Raw genomic sequence first — 18305 nt, forward strand, 5'->3', positions numbered from 1 at the left:
TACAAAATTACTATTCATGTTGGCACCATTTCTGGAATCAAAATTCTGTTTTTGTAAAATATAAAGAGACAATTTTAATTTGCTTCTCAAAGTGGAAAAAATATAAATACAAATGGCATGTAGTGGGATGTTTTGTATCAACATTATAATCGTTGACAGCTAAACACATTATGACCAGTAGGATAATTAATATATTAAATTAGACAAACATTCACGAGTTCTAGAACTTTATTCAACAGATATGCAACAACTGAAATCTGACTTAATGCTGTGCCTTAGCAGCTAAACGCCGATCTCTCTCTTCTGCGACAGACAGCTTCACACCTCTACCACGAGGTAGAGATATGTATGGCTTTGTTCCTTTACCAATTACAAAAATATAATTCAACCTGTTAAAAAAAAAGTGAAATATTAAGCACAATTTATTTCATGCAGTATATACATAATCCAAAAGTGTACACATGAAAATTAGTGCTTAGAAAACTACTTAATATCTCATTCATTTTGACAGTTATCTTAGCTGTAATACTGAATTATACTACTGTTTACAGTAGTATAATTTCAGTATATTATAGCACATAAGTTTTAAAAGAGGTAAACCGTGAGTAGACATAACTATACATAATAAATAACGGAAAAACTCACGTAGAAATATTATTTAATAGTATAATTTTCGCCTGTGTGTCACAGGCATCTTCAGTACAATTAAGCTCAAAATTAAACACTAACTGACAATTCCAAAAAGCGCCACCTAAGTAGCTGGTGTAAGATAACTAAAAAGGTCAATAACTTTCCTAAAAAAAAAAAAAAAAAAGTTAGGAAAGATTAGCTGATTTGTAAAGTACTATCTCCCATAAAGGGGATAGACGTAAGCCGTCGGATCTGTTTAAGTTAGGAGAATGAAGTAGAGTTTCACATGCTTCTTTATAAAGGCGTTCCATGAGAAACTGACTTTTGTGAAGAACTCTTGTCTTTCTCCAATGAACTCTGTGTCTAGTGAAGATGGCATGTTCTGCAAGTCCAGACTTTTCAGGTTTAAAGTATTCAATATAAGATTGGTGTTCTTCTAGCCGAATGGAGGCAGATCTTCCCGTTTGTCCGAAATAACATAATCCACAAGAGCACGGAATCTGGTAGACACCTGGATGATTAAGATGTGGAAGCTTGTCCTTTGGAGAAGCGAGAAAGGTGGAGATTTTTCTAAACGGTCGAAAGGCAACAAAAATATTCAGTGGTTTTAAAATTTTTGCTATACGTTCACTGATGCCTTGTATATAAGGGATAGTAATGCGCGTTATTTCCTCTGTGTTTGAAGAGAGAGACATTAAATCTACTCAAAGTTCTTTTAATGAAGCAATTCTTATAGCCATTAGATAGAAAGGAAGAAGTTATATATCGTATTTCTTTCTGTAAAAGATCGTCTGTAGAACAAAAGGAGTGGGCCCGATGAACCAGTGTTTTAATAGTTCCTGCCTTTTGACTGGGATGGTGATGAGATTCCGCATGGATATAATGGCCTGTATGAGTCTTCTTTCTATAAACTGAGAAATGTAGGTTACCATCTGGTTGGCGAAGAATTGGAAGATCTAAAAAGGAGAATGTCTCTTTTACTTCGCGACAATTCAACTTATAGGCCTCTTACATCGGATCCTACCCGGAGTCAATTGAAGAGACTTAATTCTCTTATAATGTATCTACATGGAATGAAGATCAAAAGAAAAAACTTAAAACCTTCTTCGGTCGTCCACCTAGATTGTATGGTCTTCCAAAAGTTCATAAACCAGGCATTCCGTTAAGACCAGTCGTAGATTGTATAGGTTGCCCCACTTACAAAATCTCAAAATTTTTATCTAATTTACTCTCCTCTTCAACTAGAAGAACTGATACTTATATAAAAAATACTTTGGATTTCAAAAATAAAATTTCAGATCTTCATTTGGACGTTTCTGATATCATGATCAGTCTAGATGTTGTTTCTTTATTTACAAATGTGCCTCTTTCGGAAAGTATATTGAATTACTACAACAGGAATTTCCTTCAGACATTGTAAACTTATTTGATTTTGTAATAAATTCTGGTTATTTTTCTTTTAAAAATAAGTTGTATCAACAAATTGAAGGAACAGCAATGGGTAATCCTCTCTCTCCTCCTATCTCCAATTTCTTTATGGAACATTTTGAACAACGTATCTTTGACAATATTTCTCCCAGACCTACTCATTGGTTCAGATATGTCGATGACATTTTTGCTGTATGGAATGTCTCTTCTGATGAACTTCAACAATTTCTCAATAAGTTAAATGCATTTCATCCTAGGATCAAGTTTACCCTAGAAGTAGAATCAAATAAGCAGTTAGCCTTTTTAGATCTTCTAATTCTTCGCCAACCAGATGGTAACCTACATTTCTCAGTTTATAGAAAGAAGACTCATACAGGCCATTATATCCATGCGGAATCTCATCACCATCCCAGTCAAAAGGCAGGAACTATTAAAACACTGGTTCATCGGGCCCACTCCTTTTGTTCTACAGACGATCTTTTACAGAAAGAAATACGATATATAACTTCTTCCTTTCTATCTAATGGCTATAAGAATTGCTTCATTAAAAGAACTGAGTAGATTTAATATGTCTCCCTCTTCAAACACAGAGGAAATAACGCGCATTACTATCCCTTATATACAAGGCATCAGTGAACGTATAGCAAAAATTTTAAAACCACTGAATATTTTTGTTGCCTTTCGACCGTTTAGAAAAATCTCCACCTTTCTCGCTTCTCCAAAGGACAAGCTTCCACATCTTAATCATCCAGGTGTCTACCAGATTCCGTGCTCTTGTGGATTATGTTATTTCGGACAAATGGGAAGATCTGCCTCCATTCGGCTAGAAGAACACCAATCTTATATTGAATACTTTAAACCTGAAAAGTCTGGACTTGCAGAACATGCCATCTTCACTAGACACAGAGTTCATTGGAGAAAGACAAGAGTTCTTCACAAAAGTCAGTTTCTCATGGAACGCCTTTATAAAGAAGCATGTGAAACTCTACTTCATTCTCCTAACTTAAACAGATCCGACGGCTTACGTCTATCCCCTTTATGGGAGATAGTACTTTACAAATCAGCTAATCTTTCCTAACTTTTTATTGTATTATTATTATTATTTTTTTTTTTTTTTAGGAAAGTTATTGACCTTTTTAGTTATCTTACACCAGCTACTTAGGTGGCGCTTTTTGGAATTGTCAGTTAGTGTTTAATTTTGAGCTTAATTGTACTGAAGATGCCTGTGACACACAGGCGAAAATTATACTATTAAATAATATTTCTACGTGAGTTTTTCCGTTATTTATTATGTATAATTATAGCACATGCACAACTGCGTGCTATGCATACCCTGCCCAAATAAGATCTGATCAAAATCTCTCATAACTGCTGTCTCTAAATGTACAAGGATTAACATTGTGAAATCGATAAAATCATGGAAACCCTACCCATAAAATGCTAATAATCATATACCACTTTTTTTTTCACTAAGGCTTGGATTATCTGGAAATCATACTCCAGAGAACAATTATGGAATTTTAAAGCCACTAAATGAGATGAAGTCTTGCTCCAGGCAATTAAATTCATCTTCCACCTAAAGCTATTGATAAAACATCCATTCCCACAATGGAATTTGAACCAACAGCCTATTGACTGGAAAAAGACTACCCAGGCTGGCAAGCCTGTTGAATTAAAAAAAAAAAAAAAAGATTTCTGAAATTTTCTTTTTTATTTCTATACACCAGAGAACCAACATTCAAATATGCATTAGGCAGTAAAGAAAACTGACCATATCCACACAAACTACAAAGGCTTGTAGTTAACTCTTATTTTACTTGGTTTCAAACTTTTATCGTTTTGTATTAGAAATCTATTACTTTTTTACACATTTTAATAATTCATGCCAAGTACATGTCATCCCATGTCCTTAAGGTGTTGTTTAAGGGAATATTGGTAAAGAGTGAGGTGGTGTCAAAGCTTACCAATATTCCTTTAAATTAGTGATTCTTAACCAGTGGGCTGCAGAAAAATTTATAGAACGTTTTGTTTTTAAAATCTCTTAAAATAATTATTTTACTTTGTTTCAAACTTGTGTCATTTTGTATTAGAAAGCTGAATTATGCAGTAGTTTCTTTCATGGTGGTGCCACAAGTCGACTTTTTGCTGCTGGCAACACTGCAAGTCGTGACATCTGCACACTGGACGTGCGATAGAAGCGATTCTCTGAAGTTTTAAACAATACTAGTACGAATGCAATGTATGAAGGAAAGTGCTATTTGAGGGCAATTACTTTTCGAAACTTTCAGCGCTGTAATACTGATTTATTTCTTAAAATTTATCCCCTTATAAAATGTGCAAACAAAAACATTATTTGATTTCCTTAATATAAATACAGTAAAGTTTTTACATAATATTTAAGAAAAGTTGATTTCTGTTTTTGTCAATATAATAAGAAAGTAAAGGCACTATTTAAAAAAAAATCATTATTATTATTGTTACTACAAACTAGGAGGATAAGAAAATATTTTAGGATACTTAAGGGGCTGCGAGTACTAAAAGGTTAAGAGCCACTGCCTTAAATGACACTAACACTTTTAAAAAATATTTTTTCTTTACCATCAATTCTGATTATTTTTCTTGGAAGAATAAAATTTACAGATAGAGAGAAGTGCTATGGGTTATCTCCACTTACCAATTTTTATATGGAAAAATTTGAAAAACAAGCCATACTCAGTGCCCCCAACCTTCTATCTGACTAAGATAAGCACATGTGTTCTCTATTTGGCCTTATGTCCCAGACACATTAGACTGCTTCAATAGGCTACATCCAAGAATCCAGTTTTATGATAGAAACACAACAGAAGAAACAGCTAGGTCTTTAAAAAAGTACAACCTCTGCACAGCTTTTAAGCCCCACTGGAAACTTGCTACGCTTATCCATTCTACCAAAGATCTGTATTTAAGTTTTGTAGATATAGAAAAGGTACACACAAGGTGCCAAGAGCAAAGCTATTCAAAACGCTACAGTTATATGGTGTTAATGGAGCATTATATCAAACAATACTCTTAGTCCTTATTTGAGTTGTAAATCAGCAGTTAGAATTGAAGTGCAGAAAGATGGTTTTATGTTAAATCTGGTGTGAGACAAGGATGTACATTATCCCTTCTGTTATTCATTATCTATATGGATCACATTATGAAGGAAAGTGGTATTAAACCTGATATCAAAAATGCAGATGATGTTATACTTCTAAAATCTGCAAGATTCCCTGACTAAATTGAATAACTGTTGTGATAGATATGGTATGAAGGTCAGCAATAACAAGACAGAGATAATGAAAATAGGCAGAAGCATTGAAAATATCAGTTTATGGAGAACCTATAGAACAAATAAAACATTTCAGCTACTTAGGGACGATTTTTAGTGAAGATGGTAAGTTAAATATGGAAATAGACTCAACAAAGCTGGTATGGTAGGAAGTCAACTGAATAAATTTATATGGAATAAGAGAAAAATTAGCTATACAAGACAGTATTCAAGCCAATTTTAACCTATGGATCTGAGAGTTGAGTCAGAAGTAAACATTTGATCAAAGACCGCAGATATGAGACTCCGAGAAAGATTAGGGGCATGAACAGATGGCATCATTGGCAATATCATATTAAAAACGAGAATATTAGGAAAGAACTTGACATTGTCAGCATCTAGTAATGTGTTAGCAGAGTTAATCTCAGGTGGTATGGTCATTTAAGCAGAATTTATTAGAGAAAAGATTAAGCAAAACAAGTGTTCTCTGCCAGGTTGGCAGGAAAAAGACCCAGAGGAAGACCAAGATATAGGTGGATTGATACAGTAAAAAGTGCCTTAGAAGATAGAAATATAAGATCTAATAATGTTTGGGTCTTGACAGATAACAGATTGATTTGGAGGAAAATTGTTGATATTAAGTTTAGCAATGATGTAAATTCTTCATGTAGCTCATAATATCTTGTACACCCCACCCTTAAGTGTACATGTCAGTAATTTAATGATGAAGAAGAAATAACATGAAAACATGGATAAAATGCACAAATGGATAACATACTGGAAAATCTAATCATTACAGAAAGTGCAAATAAATGCTAAAAATAAAAGATTAAAAAAAAAACCTATAAGCTTGCTGTCACTAGGAAATAAACTTGTTTATAAAATGAAAATAACAATCAGAAGTATGGATTTCAGACAGTGAATCACTAAGAGAAAAATGGAGAATACAAATGGTAAAAAAAAAAAAAAAATTCAATTCAGTTGAAAAAACAAGAAATACTATTAGCAATGAATAAACATGGAGTAAGCCAAAACTATATATATGGCTAATTAACAAAATATATGAAAAAAATCAATTGCTAGTACTCTTATATAAACACAGCAGCCCATTCCAAATAAAGAATTATGCCAAGGAGATACTGTATCACCCAAATTATTCAATGTGCAATATGTACCGAGTGAACTAGACTCGAGTGATAAATGCATTTGTATCAATGGTAAGAAATGATGAATCAATAAAGTAGGATTATATATAAACAATGAAAAAACTAAAATAATGATAAATATTGAAGGAAAACAGATAACAGAACAAGTACAAGAATATGTATATAACCCAGAAGAATTTTTTCGTTTGGAAAAGAAGTATTTACAAAGAAATAAAAAGAATTACTAATTATATGAAGAGCCAAAGGCTTCAATTCGATGACATAACTTAAGTTAAAGGGATATTACATCCCATATTGTTTCTTAGCCGAATAAGAAACTCAAAGAGTTTCATGCCAAATACAGAAACTATATAAAGTTCGGCAATTCCAAGCGTAAGCAAATACCTGGATACTGCAGCAACTGACCCTTTAGGTAGTGCAAGCTGAGGCAACTCATATCAAAGGTGGAGCAAGCTCCGATCACTATTCTTGATATTTACCCATAATGTGAACTTAGCTCCTTGTTCTACATTATAAGAGAAGGTCAGCACCCAGACCAGTTTCAACCTTTATTGAGGTCTCATCGGTGAGTAGGTGGACTTAGTTAATAATACCAAGTTTGTAGCAAACAGAACTTACATCCCTTCTATGAGAATTGCCAAGAGGTGTCCTAATAAATTACTAATTATATGAAGAGCCAAAGGCTTCAATTCGGCGACATAATGTTGCTGCAGTATCCAGGTATTTGCTTACGCTTGGAATCGCCGAACTTTATATAGTTTCTATATTCGGCATGAAACTCTTTGAGTTTGTTATTCGGCTAAGAAATAATATGGGATGTAATATCCCTTTAACTTAAATAAAAATAATTCAGCTAAGCTTGGAGAGCTTTGGCAAACTTTAAAAAAATCCTGTGTAGTAAAATAAAACCACAAAATAGTCAAACTTTTCAGTGTCATTCACGGTTATGTGTGACATGGCCAATAACCCAACATAAACTGGACAGAATGAAGAGACCTGCTTGATAACAGACTACAAGACAAATACGGAATGAAGATATAAGAAAGGAAAAGAAACGAAAATGGTGGATATAGGAAATTTTAAAATTAAAATGCGAATAGGAAAGATAATGCACAGATGAAAAGTGATAGATGGACAAAGACAATCACCCAGTGGCCATATGAAGGAAAATGAATACCTAGATGACCAGAGAGAAGATGGAAGGATGATCTAGCAGATATGGTAGTGTCCAGAGAAAGATGAAAACGGGAGTGGGAGAGGCCTGTAACCAAAACTAATTGGAATATCTCTAAGTTCATTTAACCACATAAAAATTTTTGGTAGGAATTAACCCAATACTTCTGGTATCCATTTCCATCATGGCACTTCACTTGAAAATAGGAAACTGACATATAATGGTGAGATCTAAAATGAACATTTGTTAATAATGGAAAAGATATCTTTACATTCATCTTCTCAGCAGGCACATTATATTATACATAAAGCAATATAATGAAAATTTATTATTCTATAAAACAATTGCATTTCTCACAGTATAATTACATAAGTTCATGCAAATTTAATTAAATACAATATTGTCAACATCTAACACAAACAAATGGTGTACACTAGCATGCTTGCGAAGAGGCAAAGAAAACTGTTCAGAACCGAAGCTTGATTCAGACTGTTGGGGAATACAATGATGAATTTTTATTTATTTATTTTTTTTTTTTTATAATGTTTATAAATCTGGAAAAAAGGAAGCATGATTTTTCAAAAATTCCCAATTATATGGTTTAAATGGGACATTTCATACAGCAGTAGTCAAGTTTGAAGATGGCTGTTAGAACTGAAAGGGGATACAATAAGATGCAAATCAGGTATAAGACGAAAGTGTACACACCACCTGGTTAACATTATAAAGTAAATGTAACAAACCTGATATCAATATTAGATATTAAACTCAGCTCTTTACTTTATGCAGTCACTGCTAAATCCATCACTATTCTGAATTTAGTTTAACTTACTGTAGTTGCACAGTGCACATTGTCTTGCTGAAAGAGACAATGGTCAGTTCTGCACAATTGCCACAAAGTAGGAAGCATTGTATTGCCCAGTATGTTCAGATATCCTTCAGAGTTCAGTGTTTGTACCACCACAAGCAGAGGTCCAAGGCCAAACCAGGAAAAAACAGAACCATACCATCATGTTGTCACCCTCCCCCCAATTTCATAGTTGAGGTTATGCACTCTGGTAAGAGACGTTTCATCAGGCATCTACCATGCCCACACCCATCCATCTGCATGGTGGAGAGTGTTGCATGATTCATAGTTCTATAACACAACTTTCTAAGCTTCCATGCCCACTGTACAACACCACTGAAGAAGGAACTGCATTTGGTTTGGGAAAAAATGTTTGCATAATGCAGTCCTACCATGAAAACCCATGTTGTGGGACTTGGTTCTGAATGTTTTTGTGCAGATTCATGTTCCAGTCGATGCTCAACAAATGGCACATTTTACATATTATCCTTCATAGCAGCCTACAATTGCGTTCAGTGGGTGTGGTAGGTCAGGTTGTCCACTGCAGGTAGCACTTGCAGTTGACTCCTAGCACTTCCATCTTAGTATGGTATCACTGATTGCTGACCTTGGATGGATTAATTTGTCAACACTTTGCCAAACAGATAGGCCTGCAACATGGCATCCAATCAAAAGGCCTCTTACTCGCAGCCGCTTCACCTGGATACGGTTAGTGACTTGGGAGTGTTGACCACAAGCATGTGACTTGTTACGCAGCACAATGCACCTTACCAATGCGATGTGCATTGACTTCTTTCCAAACAGTGCACATTAATGTGGAAGAAAACCTGGAATAGAAATTAATAATAATAATGTAAAAGCTTAGATACTACTTTCAGGGTATTATGTACATCCCCTGAGAATGCAGATTTGGAATTGATTAATGGATAGACAAAAATGAACTAAATAAAAAGAAAAATTTAATGTGCATGTGCACAATGCTGGACTCAGTATCTATCTCAGAGTAAATTATAAGGTAGAAGCTATAATAGCATAAGACTTATAAAATCTTGAAGGCAACTCTCATCTATAGAAAGCATTGAGAATTGATATATTATAATAAATTACCAAAAAGTCATAGTAACAATATTTTAAATGAAATTCACTACAAACCCCCCACTGCAACAAACTTTTCTTTAGTCCCCATAAGCTCACAAGGTGAAACGACTGTTATGAGCTAAAAGCTAAAATTATTCAGATAACTTCGATTTACTACAAACACTTACAGAACTGTTTGCAACACTATTTAAAATCATAGCATAAATATGCTAAAAGATGCACTATAAAAATACTCACTACTAAAAATGAATCAATTATTCTTTTGGCCTCTACAAGTTTTTTTGAGTCACTGCACTTACTGATGTTTCCATAAATTTCAAAACTGAATGTGTATATAAATAAACAGCAAAATCCTGCTAAAATTAGGCAGCATCACAACATGACAGAACAAAAAGAAACACATGCTAAATAAATAGCTCTATGCAGTAATAATGGGGCATCAATGAAAGCTCAAGCAGGAGAGCTTTCATTAATAGTGTCCATACCTCTAGACCACATATGGGCAACCCCCAGCCCTCTACTTCTTTTCATCCGGCCCTAATCTATTTCAGCAAAGTTTATCTGATGGGAGAAAACATGGTGTGGTCTACTAACTCACATTAAGCTGACTTCATATGACTTGCGCAAAACACACTATGTTTTCTCCAACCAAGGTCTCTTTCTCACTTTGACTAGCGGTGTGTGTGTGTGTGTGTGTGTGTGTGTGTGTGTGTGTGTGTGTGTGTGTGTGTGTGTGAACGTGTCAGTTCGGTACTTGCGTTGGTGTTGTGCTTTGTTCAGTGTCTGCGGTGTAGAAGACAGTTTTGTTTGACAGTTCTGAATATCGCTTATAAATTTGGGACAACGTCAGGGGTTATTGCTAAAAAAAGAAAAGTAGATGCAGAGAATCATCAATTTCAAGACAACTGGATGGAGGATTATTATTTTATTCTGAATAAAGGTTTGCCTGTATGTTTGCTGTGCAACGAATCTGTATCCGTCAACAAAGAATACAACTTGAAGAGACACTTTACTTCGCATCACCCAAAAATTGATGGACAACTATGAAAAGATGAAATACAGAAGTTGAAGAACTTGGATACTCAGCAGCAAAGAACACAGCTCCACAGCATTGTCAAAGCCAGCATTGTGGTAAGCAAAAAAAATCGCTAAATTATTTTCGATTTGACTTAATAAAGTTGTAGTAGCCAGTATTAACTTTATTAAGTCACGTGCACTTAATCACCGCCAATTTAAGGAGTATTTGGCAGACCTATTTTCGATTATGAAGATGTGTCTTATTATTGTGAAGTGAGGTGGTTGACTAAAGGTAAAATGTTAAAACGATTTTATGATCTGAGACAAGACATTGCAGATTTTATGGACATAAAAGGAAACACAATTAACCAAGTAAAAGATGATGAGTGGGTGTGTTATTTAGCATTCCTTGTAGATGTCACCGGATACCTAAACGAACTTAATCTTAAATTGCAAAAACAAGGACAATTGGTTGATGAACTGCATGGACATGTCAAAACTTTTTGTAATAAACTAAGATTGTTGGAAAGTCAGATAAGAGTTAAAAATTGTTATCATTTTCCTACTCTAGCAACTCATAAAAATATCCCTTATAATTGTTATGGAGATGAACTGAAGGCACTATTTGATACAAGGTTTGCCGACTTCAAAAATAAAGACTCCACATTCGCTATAGTTGCTCGTCCGATGGATGCTGATGTAAATAATGTGCCAGAAAACTTACAGATGGAACTTATTGAGTTTCAGGCGGATTTAGTGCTAAAAACCACAATTTAACAACATTGCTTTGACGGATTTTTATAAATTTTATTTGGTGGAAGAAAAATATACAAATTTACGCGGCGTTTCAAGAAAAATCATTTGTCTTTTCGGTAGTACATATATGTGAAGTTTTTTCGAGGATGAAATACAATAAATCAAAAATTCGGACAAGAATAACGGACGAAAGCCTCGAAAATTCTATACAATTATCCTTAAGTAATATTAACGTCAATATTGATAATCTCGTAGTGGAAGTACAAGGCCAATCTTCCCATTAAATTATGTCGTTCGTTATATTATAAAATTTATGTAGAGCTTTATACCAAAGCCTTATATTATAAATAAATGAAATATGAAGTACCAACTTGTTTAATTCATTTAATATTAATTTATTTTATTTAATAATTTGGTCAGGCCCTTGACTTGGAGACAGAATGATAATTTGGCCCCAGAACTAGGAAAGGTTGCCCATGCCTGCTCCTCTAGACATTTGTGCTAGAACATTAGATAACAAACAGCAACTGATCATTATAACCATTGTATTGGAAGCTATCCCACAATGGAAAGAATGGAAATACTAAAACTTGATACTGCTTTAAAACATACCTTGTAGCAAAACTATGTCCCTGGGTATCTTTAACATGCACAATGTCAAATGATCCAGGATGGCGCTCTCTTGATGTAATAATACCAACACGACCCAAGTTATGACCACCAGTCACCATGCACTGGTTTCCTGTAAAATAGTACATTAAACTTATGTTAAATTGTATCCTATATTAGGGTTGAAATTAGAAAATATTTAACCAAGAAAGAAAATGGCAACAATATCTAATATGCTTGTTATCTGACATCAAGAGTGCATATAGCAGAAGTTAATCTTCTTGTAGACTGCAAGCATAAACAATAATTCCAAAATAAACAAGCATAAACAATAAACAAAAATATCACAAAGAAGAAAGTTAGTTAAACAGTAAAACAGAGGAGAAAAAAAAGCAGTATAAAGACTTGAGTAGGGAGATACAAAGAGAGATAAGAAGGAAAAAGATAGAGTGGTTAGATGAAATAAAGAAAGATATAACAGCAAAGGCAGAAAGAAATGACATAAAAGGTGTTTATAAAAACATTAATATGATGACAGGTAGGAGAAAGATGCAAAGGACTGGAGCAGTCAAGAATGAAAGAGGTCAAATTCTGATAGAAAAAGAGAAGATATTAACGAGATGGGAAGAATATGTAAGTCAACTTTATGAAGACAGAGGACGAGGAGAAAATCAAATGAAAGAGCATAGTGGGAAGGGGCTGTACATCATGAGGGAGGAATTGAATCTAGCAATTCAAAAGATGAAAGAAGGAAAATCCCCTGGAATAGATGGTATACAGATAGAACTTATAAGGAATATAGGAAAAATTTATGGAAGTGTTACAGAAAATTATTAACAGAATTTATGAGGGAAAAGAATTACCAGAGTAGTTTAGAAGATCAATTTTTATCCCCATTCCAAAAAAGACGGGAGTTTTAGACTGCAACAATTTTAGAACGATAAGTCTTATAACTCGCACAGCAAAAATTTTGGCACAAATAATTTTAGAGAGATTTAAGAATAAAATAGAAAACGAAATGAATGAGGAACAGTTTGGATCCAAATCAAAAGAGGAACTAGAGATGCTATAACTTGTCTAATAAGAATTATTGGGGAGAAAACACTAAACCATGGTGGAAAGTTGTTTTCGGGTTTTTTAGATTTTGAAAAAGCATTTGATACAGTAAAACATAAAATGCTTTTTGACATTCTAAAAAATACTGATACGAGGCTAATCTTCTTGAATGGCAGTCAGTCTCAAGTAGAATAATGTGGGCAAATATGAGAATGGGGAACTAGACAATGAGACTTATTAAGGTAGACGTGAAGGAATTTTTTGAAGCTTTAGAAAAAGCAACTGACACAATGAAAAAGGAAAAGTTGGTCTTTGTTGGAGATCTAAATAGCAGAGAAGGAAATGATTGTGAGACATATAAAAATATTTTGGGAAAATTTGGAGAAAAGAGCAAAGCTAATAATAATGGCAAATATCTGTTGGATTTTGGCTCAGGACATGGACTGGTTATTACTAACACCATGTTCCAACATAAAAATGTGCACAAATTCACATGGAGAGAAGAGGCAAGGAATAAGAAAAGTCTCATTGACTATGTTATTGCTGATAGTGATGTTTTCTCCCTGGTGCAGGACACCAGAGTGTACAGAGGATTTGAAATTGGAAGTGATCACTATTTAGTCTTGAGCAGGATAAAATTGAATTTCATATTGAAAAGAATAACATGTAAGAAAGTTTTAAAGCGAATGAAAGTTGAGCAGCTCTCAGATGTGAACCGTAGACTAAAATACACAAAGATTATTGAAGAAAAAAATGAAAGAGTTTGAGAACAGGAATCAAACCTTGGAGATTTAGTGGCAAGCCCTAAAGAAAACACTGACTGAATCAGCCAGAGAGGCATGTGGTGAAGTTGTCTGCAAGGATAGAAAAATTAGAACCCCATGGTGGACACAGGAAGTTAAAGAGGCAGTGAAGGAAAAGAAGAAAGCACATCAAAAATTCCTATCAAATAAGTCAGCTTGTGCTCTTAGAGAATAGAGACAAATGCAAGAATGATAAACGCTGTGTAAAACTAGTTAAACAAAAGTCATGGGAGGACTTTGGCAAGAATATAGAAAATAAATATCACGAAGGTAGCAAAATATTCTGGAGGTTGTTGAAGAAGCTTAGGAATGGAGGAAAGTGCTGTAAAAGGAGTTAGAGATGATAAAGGTGACATGAAAACAGGAGAAAAAGATATCCTTGAAGTATGGAGTAATTACTTTGAAAAATTGCTAAATGAAACAAGCAGTGATAGCACAGTGGCAAAAAACACTGACCAGGCATGCAGTCAGGAATACATATCCATACTTGAAGTAGAAAAAGCCATCAAAGGCTTGAAATGTGGAAAGGCAGCAGGAGTAGATGATATTTGACCAGAAATGCTGAAGTATGGTGGTATAAAAGTCTTACAGTGGCTGCACTGCATAGTTCAGAAAGCCTGGACAGATGGACGAATTCCCGATGATTGGAGTAGAGCTCTCATAGCACTCACATATAAAAAGGGAAATAAAACTGAATATGAGAATTACAGAGGTATTTCCCTCCTGAGTGTTCCTGGCAAGATCTATGCAAGTATACTTGAGAAACGATCGAGAAGAATTGTGGAAGAAAAAGCTGGATTCAGGCCAAATAGAGGCTGTCAGGATCAGATTTTCACTTTACGAGAAATAATCGAGAAATCATGGGAATATAACAACATCTGTATTTAAGTTTTGTCGATCTGGAAAAGGCATATGACAAGGTGCCAAGAGAGAAGCTATTCAATACGCTACAGTCATATGGTGTCAATGGGACATTTTATCAAGCCATACTTAGTCTTGATCTGTGTTGTAAGTCAGCAGTTAGAATTGAAGGAAGTACAGGAAGATGGTTTAATGTTAAATCTGGTGTCAAATAAGGATGTACATTATCTATATGGATCACATTATGAAGGAAAGTGGTATTAAAATGATATCAAAATTGAAGATGTTAATGTCAGCTCTTTGCTTTATGCAGATGTTATACTTCTAAATAAATCCGCTACAAGTCTGCTAAATTATCTGACTAAATTGAATAATTGTAGTAATAGATATGATATGAAGGTCAGCAATAAAAAGACAAAGACAACGAAAATAGGCAGAATCATTGAAAATGTCAACTGTGTTATGAATGGAGAACCTGTGGAACAAGTAAAACATTTCAGCTACTTAGGCACGATTTTTACTGAAGATGGTAAATTAAATATAGAAATAGACAACAGAATCAGCAAAGCTGGTATGGAAGTCAATTGAATAAATTCATATGGAATAAGAGAGAAATTAGTCTGAACACTAAATTAGTGTTCCGACTAATTTCTCTCTTAATCTAATTTTAATTTAGATTAAAACTGGTTTGAACACCAAGACAGTGTTCAAACCAGTTTTAGCTCATGGATCTGTGAGCTGGGTCAGAAGTAAAACACTTGACCACAGACTAGAGACCGCAAGTATGAGAGTCCTGAGAAAGATTATAGACATGAACAGATGGTATCAATGGCAGTATCATATTAAAAACGAGGATTTAGGAAAGAACTTGACATTGTCAGCATCCAGGAATGTGTTAGCAGAGCTAATCTTAGGTGGTATGGTCACTTAAACAGAATCGGTGAAGAAAGATTAGCAAAACAAGTGTTCTCTGCCAGGTTGGCAGGAAAAAGATCCAGAGGAAGACCAAGATATAGGTGGATTGATATGGTACAAAGTGCCTTAGATGATAGAAATATAAGGCCTGATAATGTTGGAGTCTTGACAAGTAACAGACTGATTTGGAGAAAAATTGTAGATAGGAAGTTAGTAATGATGTAATTTTTTTCATGTAGTACTATCATATCCTGTACACCCCTTGAGGGTACATGGCAGGAAATTGATGATGAAAAATACTGATATTGACTCGTATGACTTTGAAATTTTAAAGAGATTATATTGGTCAAAACAGGGTCAGTATGTGTAAATTTAGAGGAAACAGGAGAATTCCCAGCGGAGAGAGGAGTTAGACAAGGATGCATTATTGTTTAACCTTTATAGTGGAACAGATGCTTAGAGAGGCACTTGAGGATGTAGTGGTGATGGCAAAAAGTGAAAATGGATTACAACACATTGTTTGAAGAATTGAAAACTCGTGTAAAGAGCATGGACTAAGGATTAACACAAAAGAAGACCAAGATAATGATAATGGGCAGAAAAATAGGAGATAATGTAAAGATAAGATGTGGAGGAAAGATTTCAACATTTAGGTAGCTGGATCTCAGAGAAAGGAACTTCAGAGTTGGACGTTAGAAATAGAATAGGCAAAGCTAAATCACCATTTATGGAAATGAAGAGAATTTTAATAAACAAGAATATTAAAATAGGTGTTAGAATTGGAATAGTTAAAGCAACAGTTTGGAGTATTGCAAGGTATGGAAGTGAGTCATGGACACTCACAGAGAGAGAGAGAGAGATTACAAAGGAAAGTTGAGGGGAAGAGAAGACGTGGAATACCAACTAGAACGTGGTTCAATGACATTGTGGAATGGACTGGTTTAAGAATGACGGAGGTGACACACAGAAAGAAATAGAGAAGAGCTGCTCATCTGCTGCAACCCTCTTGCCAGAGGATGCTACCGGCCGACAACGATTTTTTGTTTACATGAACATATAAATTCAAATAAAATAGACAATTACAATGAAATATACTTTATTTATTTATTATTATTTTGATAAGGGGGTATACTTGGTAATAATGAAAATTTAAGAAGGCGTACGCAGATATGTGAAGTTTGAGAAACACTGCATTAGTATATAGGCTAGGCTACCATAAAGCAATCATAATTGCTGCTTCTTCACTATCAATGCATGAATGAAAAAATATGAATTTCTTTTTCACATTATCTTTCAATTTTTGAAATCTAGAGTTAGTAAAGTGTATATATATCATCTGCAGTGTTTTGTATCATATAAGACAATATTGATAGACGATTCATCTTGTAAACAGATGACAAAAACTTATGGTATCAATAAATATAGAAGAGTACTGTAAATCTATTTTCTCTTCCTTATGCTTTTCTCTAGCTTACTTTATTGCAAGAATACAGTATATAATACATATAATATACGAAATGCGTATATTAACTGACAAACAGTCAGTTAATGTTATCATTAAGACATCCAGTCAACAGTAAGCCATTAGTAGTTAAGTTTTTGGGGAGTCAAAAGTTAAACACGGATTTTTGACTGTACGGAGGGTGGAACCCCCTCAAGGGTCAACTGTAATCTGTTAACTGCTAAGCCTCCATAAAGATCCATAACATGATCTATTGATCATGTTATGGATCTTTTCTCATGAAGCAGCACCTGTTTTGCTAACCTTTCCCCCTCTTACATTCTGTTTAAGTGCCATACCATCTTAGATTAGCTCAGCTTATACTGAAAACTTAACAAGCTAGTTCACTTACTTTAAGCTGAAAAATCCTGCCACTACAGTATGAGCAACAATACATTAAGTGGAAAATTCCTCTTGTTACCCTCCTACTTGGAGGGAAATCAAATCCAAGGCTTTTCAATTAAAGAATGTCACTATCAACTGCATTACAAGGTACTGGGGTTCAGAGGACTTGGGGGAAACTGAATTACAATTAAAGAAACTGAGGTCAGAAGGCTGGATATTAATCACACACTGTTCTGGCTAGGTCAGCTGTTTTGCAAACTCCAGCTCTTTTCAACTGAATTAGCCAGGAATATGAATTAGTGAATAAAAAGTGATATCCCTGGCTACTTAGTGAAGTGCAAAATTTTGAATACAATGCAAAAATATAAACTGGCATTATATTAGTGTATATATATATATATTGGCCATATTCCAGGAAAGGACTTATCTTAGGCAAACCTCAGAAAGACTAATCAAAAAAATCATTATTTTCACTGGTTGGAGAGATCATCATTGGTATGCCTAAGAAACTAACATCGCACAACACGAAACAATATATCTTCCCCCCATTTTTAAATTTAATTAAATTTATGATAGTTTAGGAATCAGATACTAATTGTAGTAATGGTAGTACCTCAGAATGTGAAAATAAATAATTATAATATCACAGATGAGCTTTTTAAGTTGTAATTTAAGAGAAAAATAACAAAATAAGCTACTACTCTTTATGTCTATACTTGCCAATTTTTACAAACTGCATATCAAGACATTCATAAAGGTTTTTAAACATGAGATAACTATAACTAGGAAGTCAAGTAATATTTTCTTTCT

At 34.2% G+C, this 18305-nt stretch overlaps 1 protein-coding gene across 1 annotated transcript in view; it reads right to left on the reverse strand.

Annotated features, from left to right (window-relative positions):
- Positions 1 to 210: 210 nt before the first annotated feature.
- LOC150096258 (small ribosomal subunit protein eS4) overlaps positions 211 to 18305 on the reverse strand; it is a 69141-nt gene continuing 51046 nt past the window's right edge. The window contains exons 6-7 of the mRNA XM_090408937.1: positions 12018 to 12147; positions 211 to 389 (exon numbers count right to left, since the gene is read on the reverse strand). Of these exons, the coding sequence (XP_090265063.1) occupies positions 263 to 389; positions 12018 to 12147 (257 nt within the window). The 3' untranslated portion in view covers positions 211 to 262. The remainder of the gene's footprint in view (positions 390 to 12017; positions 12148 to 18305) is intronic.

Source organism: Typopeltis vanoorti, chromosome 19 (assembly GCF_054136105.1).
Source record: "Typopeltis vanoorti isolate ZY-2024b chromosome 19, IOZ_Tvanoo_1.0, whole genome shotgun sequence".
In the NCBI taxonomy this organism is placed as follows: domain Eukaryota; kingdom Metazoa; phylum Arthropoda; class Arachnida; order Uropygi; family Thelyphonidae; genus Typopeltis; species Typopeltis vanoorti.